Source organism: Ceratina calcarata, unplaced genomic scaffold, assembly GCF_001652005.2.
Source record: "Ceratina calcarata isolate Rehan_Ccalc_2016 unplaced genomic scaffold, ASM165200v1 scaffold46, whole genome shotgun sequence".
NCBI classification, from domain to species: Eukaryota; Metazoa; Arthropoda; class Insecta; order Hymenoptera; family Apidae; genus Ceratina; species Ceratina calcarata.
In genome coordinates this window covers 311897-320971 of record NW_017170028.1, presented here as the reverse complement: position 1 = coordinate 320971, position 9075 = coordinate 311897, and the positions used below count along the sequence as shown (strand labels likewise).

Below are 9075 nucleotides of genomic sequence, written 5' to 3'. Positions count from 1 at the left end.
TCCTACAATGACGCTCAACATGATTTCATTCAATTCTACCTTTTACAAAAAGTCAAAACTTGAACCTTTGTGTCGAGGGTATCTAGCGTAAATGAATTTCTCCTACAGAAAGCCAGGTTGTTTTAGAATTTTTGTGAACGGGCTAGAACAAGAAAGAGATCGGTGCCCGTTTGTTAGCAGTTGAAATCGAACAAACGAGGTCGGCGGGAGCGGGAACGTTGAAACCGACGTCGAAACACATTGCCGCGCTCCGTTTCGGGTATCGGGGCGCAAACGGTCACGCTTTGAATAAACTTCGCTTCTCTACGTAGCAATGAAATATATACCATACCGGGGCAAGAGCGAATTTATGCAGCAGCCTGTTCCACCAGCGCGGTTCCGGGCGCGAGCGTCCGGAAAAAAAAAAGGGAAAATCTTCATCGAACGCGACTGTGCCGGCGCCGGAGCCGGCAACGGGCAATTGCACTTTCATATCTGCGAACCCTTTGTGATTCATGAGTCGCAGGCGTAGGTATAACTTTAGAATTTCAGCCGTGAACGCCGCGAAACTTAGCATTTCCTCTTCGCTTTTCGTATTTCCGACGCGAACGCCGAAACTATAGACTAAAATGGAACGCGTTTCGCTCGTCGAAATTTACAGTCGGATGTTAGATTTCTCAATAATTAGGGCACGCAAATGAAAATAAACGCTGTCCGATTTCGTCAGAAACAATGAATTCATCCATGCGATGTTTCATCGGGATATAAACTCGGGTTTGAAAATTTTTACACAACCGTTCCCAACTGTTTTTGGTTTGTTCGTGAATTTCGCAAGCCGCGGAATGAAATATCGATCCAAGGATTACTGCTTTCGCACGCTGTCGTGTTAACCTTCGCACTTCGCGCAGGCTACGCTGCCGCACTGGGAATACCAAATGCATCGAGCAAGAGGCAAATATTATGAGCCAAAAAAAGGAGGTTAAAATAAAATAACGTCGCAGTACCTGAGAGCTTTTGCCCAAGAGGCTCGCAAACTTCATTCACCTACTCTATGCGATGTAGTTTTAAGAATGGTACACTTATATAGTCTTAGAGAATTTCCCTACATAAGTAATGTAGATAAAAATTATACGAAATCGAAAAAAAATGCAAAACAGGTTAATCCAAGGCTTTCCTCATTCATTTAACCCTTTCACTACGAAAGGCGTAAATATACGGTCTGAAAAGTCCATAGATATATACGAAAGGCGTAAATACGTATATGCGCCTGCCATATTGATGGATTATTCCGAAATCGCGCCGTAGCGAAAGGATTAATACTCCATGAATATTAGCATTGTTAAAAATAAATTATTAATATATCGAGGGAAGCTGCACATCAATACTTTTATTTCTATAAAATGAATATTTCAACGAACAATAAAAAAGTATTTAAAAACTACCCGGGAATTAAAATGATCCTTTTCATTCTTTTAATACCTTTAATAATAGAGTCGCACAATACAATAGAACGAAGCCTGGAATTACACGACGAACAATAAAAATCGATAGTTCATCGACTCATCGGTCGGTTTTCACCTGAAAAGAAAAACAGCAAGAAAATTCTGCTCGTCAGCAGGAAGCGTAGCGTGAAACCTGCCCGCGGTAATAATTTCAACGAGCCCGTTGTCACGGCTCGCGCTGCTGGCCCATTGACAATATCATCCCCCGGTGATTGATTTCTCGTTGCGTGGGCTGTTCATCGCACGCTCTCCACGACTGCGACGCAATCACGGCCACTTAATAATAACGTGGCCGTGATCGCGCACGCGTCCCTCGAATAATGCGTTCCGCGTTAAGCCCAAACTGCGTGTACCTTTGAATGCGACTGGCGTTTGTACTTAACGCATCGCGCTCGGCGCCCGTCGAGCCCCGCGAGACGTTGCATGCACGGGCAGTTTGAAGATCGGGTCGATGTTCCACGAATCAAACGACATTATTTAAGTGTCGTAACACGTTTATACTCGAATATTACACATGGTTCTATTTCTGTCTGTTATAGCTCACATCGATCACGTGCGAAAGATCGCCGGCGTGGATCACGTGGGTATAGGCGCCGGCTACGACGGAATCAACCTGTAAGTCGTTTTACCTTTTTTTCACATTAGTTTCAAGTGGTTTACTCAGGGAACTTATAAAAAAGCGATTACGCGACTCTTGAGAGAGGCGGGAGAACTTCCGATAAATCATAATAATTATAATCCAGGTGCTGCGAGTAAATGAGCAAGCTTTAACGAACGCACGGTGAAAAAGGAGCACCGTAATTCCTCGCGAGACTCCTCTAGGCTTTCCTCTGTATGTATAGGTCTCGGCCGCGATTCACGAGGTTCAACGTGCAACTACCGTAAAGCGTGTGTTGTTTTCTTTTTTTATGTCTACGCCAGGCGTTGACCAGCGTGCCATAAAAGCGTAATACGGCTGGAAGATGAAAACGTGGGTGCCGCGTGCCGGTTCCTCTCCTCGTGGAAAATTCTGTACGTTTCCTTCGTGAAATGCTTTTTTACAGCCGTCCGAGGATAAATCGATCGTCGCTCACCATAAAACAGGCCACGAAATAATGTTCAAGAGAGTGTAAGAAAATAGCAGTTGTAAAATAAATAATACGGGCATTCAATATCGCAAAATGGTTAAAACCAGCAAAATAAACGCAACGAAAAACAACCAGATAATTATAATTAATTCTTGCTTAATTGATTGAGATTTCGGATGGACTTTCTAACTGAGAAATGCAACGTTTATATAATAACGGCGGTCGTTACGTTTTGTTTGCTTTTTAAGTTATTGGATGTTTAATAAAATTTAATCGCTCTCGGACGGGTAAGGCGGTAGAAACTATCGGACATTAAACGCAACGACTATCGGACGTCCGGTTTGTTAGATTACGATGCGTTATATCGGTGGGGTTGGGGCGCTTGCTATTAAACCAGGGTGAGAAGAAAAAATTGAACGAGCGAGGTGGAAAAGGTAGTGAAACATGGAAAAAAGAGAGCGCGGGCAGAAGCAGCCAAAAAGTTGACCGGTTTTCCAAATCCGTGCGAAAAACACGCACGGGCGTGACTACCGGCAACGCGGGGCGGACGGTTGAAAAATAACGTGAACACAACCAGGAGTTATTTCTACATTGAACAATAAAAAAAGAGCGAAATAAACGGCGAATGAAAAGAAAAAGGTATTGCCGTGTTTCCTATCGAATGCTCCTCGCCTGCAATAGTTTTACTGTTTTAGTAGACAACTGAAAGCTTCCGGGCAGCAACAAAGAATTGTTTCTAAACGAATAGTTAGATTTTTAACTAAACAATTTTCGTCGAAAATCTTTCGTAATCTATTTAAATAGTAAATGTTGATGAAAATAACTGCAGGAACTAACGCTTTTCGTTGCTATGTTGGGAATTAAATCTGAAGTGAAACTTCACTTTGGAATGAAAGTAATGCACGATTCGTTCTGTCCGCATGCAGCTCTTAATACCTTGCGCGCGACGCTTTGAAATTAAAAATTTCATTCAGCATTAAGGATAGAATTCCAAGTATTCGTGCCTAGAATTGTATAGCATACTTGAGCTGACAATTTTCGTTTAATCTGGTTAAGTGATTGTGATTAAAATAAGAAATAACATAGATTATCTGTGTGTTTTTTATGCTCAGCATGTTTCATTGGAGAGACTTTATTCACGAAATAAAAGGGTACTTCAGAAGTTCGAAGGTCTTTAACGATGCTAAAGAAATAATGACCGAAGTCGCTTAAATGAACCTAACGCGAGTGACCTAGATCATTTTCGTATCTTTCCTTGAAATGATCAAGCATAAAACCACAGTAGGAATTTTATATCTCAGTTAACCGTGCTAAACTGTGTTAAATTCTCGTCGAATTATGTTCAAGCAGATACAATATTGCAATAAATTACGATACGGACATTGTAGGTAAATATGTTAAATTAATTAATATCGAATGATATATAATGACATTTATTTCCTCGAAATATGGATGAAAGAACGGCTGTACGATATTTCATTTGAAGATTTCGGAAGCAATAATAGGATCTGGAAAAAACATGTCCCACTCAATTTTTCTGTTGAACTCTCTCTATTTTTGCTACCTTCCCTCGATATACTATTTTTATGCAAATTTGAGATTACGACTTTTTCATATTTTCCCCGTTTTCCGACTCGCTATAAATCACTGTCACGTAGCTAAAGCGGGTATTTTCGTTCCGAGGCGGGAATGCAGTCCTCTCTCTCTCTCTCTCTCTCTCTCTCTCTCTCTCTCTCTCTCTCTCTCTCTCTCTCTCTCTTTCTCGCTCCCTCGCTCTGTCGCTCTCGAGTCCTTGATTCAGCGTCGATATGAGAAGAAGTAAGGTCCGGGGAGTAAAAAGAGAGGAATCGCAGAAACACGCAAATGCAAGTTCCGTGTAAACCCAAGAACCGATGCTAACCGATCGGTGAACCAAGCGGCAACGAACTTCTGAATGCAATTAAAATTTATCCAACGTTGCACTCCGGTAACGAGCGTATCAGGTTTGTGGTCAACCTCGAAGCAATCGTTACTCTAATGGCGTAATTAGCTCATAGCTGCGCGCAGTTCGTGGTTCCTCGCGATGACACGAACAAAGCAATCGGAAGCGACCAAGTTACATCCCGGTTTTCGCTGCCGCGGTTCTACCACCTCTCTTTGAGTAGAGAGATTGTCATTAGCGAGATAATCCTTCGTCACTAATGATACCACTTTGTCTCTGTTCATCATCACTCGGACCTTTCACTCTTATTATTTTTGTCTCGTTTTTCTATTTTTGTTATCAGTACGATGTACACGACAGGACTCGGAATTAATGAATAAATATTGATTGACCCGGAAAAAGTGCCGCGTGACATCAAACATCCATTTTTAACCGCGTACTGAAATAGTTACGAATTTCTATTCACGAACGAAACGATATCAATAAAAAATAATATGCCGAATAGTTCACCGCGGAGTTTTTTTTAAATAATTACCGACGATTATCCTGTTCGACTATTTACACGATTGGGTCAATTAGTATCGACGGCGAGGATAAAAAAGAAAATGTATAATTCAAGAGAGACGAGGAGGAGAGAGACAAGAAATCGGGTTCCTTCAAAGTACTGTCCTTTTCTCGGTCGCTGATTTTCGTTGAGTATCGATCGCTCACGAGCGTTCCTTCTATCGCGGGCGCAGCTTTTTCCATCTTTCATCGCCGCCTATAAATCACCGTCGGTACGCCTGGACGAAATGTATCTTCTCGTTCGAATAGGATTTTTGGTTTCGACGTCAGTTCCACCGTGCCATCCTGTCCCACCGATGGGACACGGGAGAATGGAAAAAGATGGCCGTGATGCAGTTCCGGTGTCCACGTGAATGGGACCCTCTCCACCGTTTCGTTCCCCTTTCGCGACGCTCCTCCGTATTTTCCTCGCTGGTGTCCGTCTGTCCGGAAATCGCGCGAGTTGCAATTGATCTACTCCCGATCACAACTTAATGGAGGATTCGAAATTTTCGCAAATTGGAACGAGAAAATCTCGCTTCCCGATTCAATCGGAGCTCCGATAAATCACCGATCAATTTCTACGCGGGCACATATTTTATCAACCGTGATATCCTGCCTTCTTCGTCGATTCCCGTAATTGTTATTCGTTCGTTTCGAGAAGAATGGGGCGAGGGGAATGATAATGGCCCGGCATCGATCAACCCGTTGAAAAATTTCACATCGTAATCGAGTACGCCGTCGACCAATATCGATAACAAAGTATATTCCCCCGACGAACGTGTGAAAGACCTTTGCGATGAATGCACGCGTTCCAACCCTAACGCGAGGGGAGTCCCTGGCCGAGAAATGATCGAACCGCAACGCGCCGTTTACTCGTTCATGGTCATAATGACGGACGCGAACTCGATTTGGAAATTTCACGAGATTGAAACAACGCAACGTACCGATGACCACAGACGGTCGATGCCTGTACACCGTGTATAGCTGCATAACTGCCAGTTTCAGCCGCGATATGACGCGCCATGAATAAGTCTGTAACCGCTCTTGTTGCCTCGACATTGTCAGCACGGCTAGCTTTCAACGGTCCGTTGTCGACGCGACGACGCGCGCCGCAACCCTTCTATGCTGCCTACTCGTTGTGACGCGCGTAATGAGAACGTCGAAATTCAGACTGATCCCTTTTAACGCTCTGCTCACCACTCGCACCGTTCCTGTAATTCGCCGTGAACAGTTAACTCGCACGGATTCTAGTGGGCTGAAATTAATCAGCTATCGTTCAAACGCTCGTCGTTTCCGAAACGAGTATCTATTTTTTTAATATGAAAAATCCATCGGGTTGTATTTTGTCGCGAATTGACACGAAAAATGGAACAACAAGCGCGTTAACCCAATTCTGTTCTGAACTTAAATGATGTATTTAATTGCAATATCAGAAACTAAATACGAATCGAAATCGTTTTCAGTTACTAAATACGTACCTCATTAAGGTGCAATAAAAAATGGTTATAGCGAATTGATGAGATCGAGGAAACGAATATATCGTGTGAAACGTGGTATCATAAAAGAGAAATGTTTCGACCGACTCCGGTTACATTTAATATCGTGACGAACAAAAATATATATGTATGTGAGTGTATGTGAGTAATCGTCAATTTTTATTATCTGCCCGCCGGCTGGTTCGCACACTTCACTCGACGTCGTTATAAAACCATCCGGAGAGCTCGACCTCGTGGCATATTTTCACGTTCGGATTGCAATATGGTAGCTTCCTAAGAAACGAAATCGCCCTCTGACGTTTCTGGTTCCGCGCAAGTTTCGCGCTATCGCCCATCCTCGTTCCGTAGCAATTAATGTAATGAGGGAATAAACCTCGCAGAGGGAATTATACGAGCAATTTATCTGCGAAAGCTCATCTTCCGCTGACAAGTCCATTATTGTATTTCAAATTCGCGTCGGCTGGCTTTATTTCGAATAAAGGCTTAGCCCGTGAAATTCCGTTCACGGAACTCCCGAGAGGCCTGTAATGCAATTTGAATAGAAAGTAGTGTACGCAGACGGTTGCATTGGTTTTGTTTCGTTCCAAGCGGACAGAATCATTTATCGTTTACTTATAATACAATATTTGTACTTTGTAATGCATTAAGTAATGCATTATTGAAGGAGACTCACGTATACGTAGATGTCGCGAAATTGCGCAGAAGCGAAGTTCATTCTCTCGCAAGTTAATTTTTATTCGCGTTAAGGGCTTGCCTCGCCTCATGCATTATGAACAAAGGTTATCACAAGGGATTTTTCCCGAGCGTCAGAGAGGGCCGTGTACTCGCGACCGCTTGTTAAAAAAAAAGGAAAAAACGAAAAAACACGAAAAGGATTATTCGTCAGCGAGCACCGTAATAGATTAAACTTCCTCCTATGAATTACGCGACGGCAAAATTACTCTAGTATTATGAACCACGCCAAGTATCCCCAGCCCTCTTATAAAAGTTTCGAGCAGTTTTCTTATTTAAAGTCCTCCTCGCTTCCCACGGTTCATTAAAACACGATTTTGTCGTGCCAAAGTATTTATGTAAATGTCTAGCACGCGCATTTTCTCGTAAAAGTAGAGAAAAATGATTGTCTCCGAGGTGCTAATAAATGTCATTGATTAAATAAAAAGAGTTCAATGTTAACAGACTCGTAATCATTTTACAATCCGCTTGTTTCAGAACGCCGGCAGGCCTGGAGGACGTCAGCAAGTACCCGGAACTTTTCGCGGAATTGTTAGCGCGCGGGTGGTCAGAGAAGGATATTCAGAAACTGGCTGGCCTCAACCTGATTCGTGTCTTTAAAGCCGTGGAGAAGGTGAGCGAGTACTTCCTTATTCTCGTCGCGCGATGCCTGAACCGCGCGTACTCAGGGAAAATCATTGGTAACGGTACAGACCGATAGGTAATCTGATTTCTGACGCGAAACAACCGACACCGTGGAACCGGGTTAGTCGAGTCGACCAATATCCGATTTAATAAAGCACACAAATCATGCATCCGGGTGTGCATCGTCGAAAGAGAGAAAGGGACGAACTTAACCGTACGCTGTACATCCACTGACGATTTTTGTCCAGTTGGAGCCCTGCCAATTCCAGAACCAGCTGGCTTGATCCTCGAACCACCGTCCCCTTTCCATAACTTGGACCTATCTACCACGTGCATCGTGTGCATATGTACGAATCACTATACATATGTATACTAATCATATGTTCAATGCCTGCCTTTCCGAGCAGTGCCGTTATGAACACAAGAATTCCATTTGTCTACAGTAAAGCTCATCAGATCTTCTTATCGTCATATTTGATTATCACTACTTTGTTCTCTTGATAAACATACGCTTTAAAGATCATTACTCTTCGACTCAGCGTTATCGTGTTCGCAAAAATCTCCGTCTATCAAAGAGAGTTTCTCTTACAGTCTTGTTACTAACATTAATTTATCGTGAGCGACGTACAGCAGCCTGAATCTGACAAGAGAACAAATAGTAAACGAACGTAATTCGTATCGTGTCGTGACGTTGCACGTAGAACCCCGCCGGTCGGTTTTTACGGAACGCATTAATTTCGAAGTTTTACTTAAGCCAACATTTTCCGCGGTTCGTCTTTTTGTCGCTTCTCATCATAAAAACTACGTTTCGTCGAGCAGGAGAGGATCGAAAGCCAGGCTCCCGAACGCGCTTTAACGGGGCATTAGTCGAGTCACGCAGCCGGCTGGTAATGCGAAATTACGCGTACAAATAGTGCCGGCAATTTGACGGCCCTCGACGCAATCGTCGCTGAAATTACAACGATGATTTAATCGCGACGCACTGTTTCGACGCAAAGCTGTAACAGCACAAAAGCGAGTTCGTTGACACGTAGAAGTAACGACCGACGTTAGAAGACCGGACGTCACAGATATTCGAGCGCTGGTTTCAAACAGTCCCTTTTAAGGATGTATTGGCTACACAGTCAATCCCAAAAGTTTATGCACTTTAGAAACGCATTTTTTAAAAAGAAATCAGACGTCGGAAGAACATTGCTAATAATAAACAA

The 9075-nt window shown here is 43.1% G+C and overlaps 1 protein-coding gene and 1 long non-coding RNA gene across 6 annotated transcripts in view; one reads left to right on the top strand and one right to left on the bottom strand.

Moving 5' to 3' along the window:
* The window catches only part of LOC108627335 (uncharacterized), a 153692-nt gene that overhangs the window by 135940 nt on the left and 8677 nt on the right, over positions 1 to 9075 (bottom strand). The window lies entirely within an intron of this gene.
* LOC108627334 (dipeptidase 1) overlaps positions 1 to 9075 on the top strand; it is a 59899-nt gene that overhangs the window by 45036 nt on the left and 5788 nt on the right. For all 5 annotated transcript variants that reach the window (XM_026815528.1, XM_026815527.1, XM_026815525.1 and 2 more), the window contains 2 exons: positions 2021 to 2096; positions 7721 to 7856. In XM_026815528.1, coding sequence (XP_026671329.1) covers positions 2021 to 2096; positions 7721 to 7856 — 212 coding nt within the window. The remainder of the gene's footprint in view (positions 1 to 2020; positions 2097 to 7720; positions 7857 to 9075) is intronic.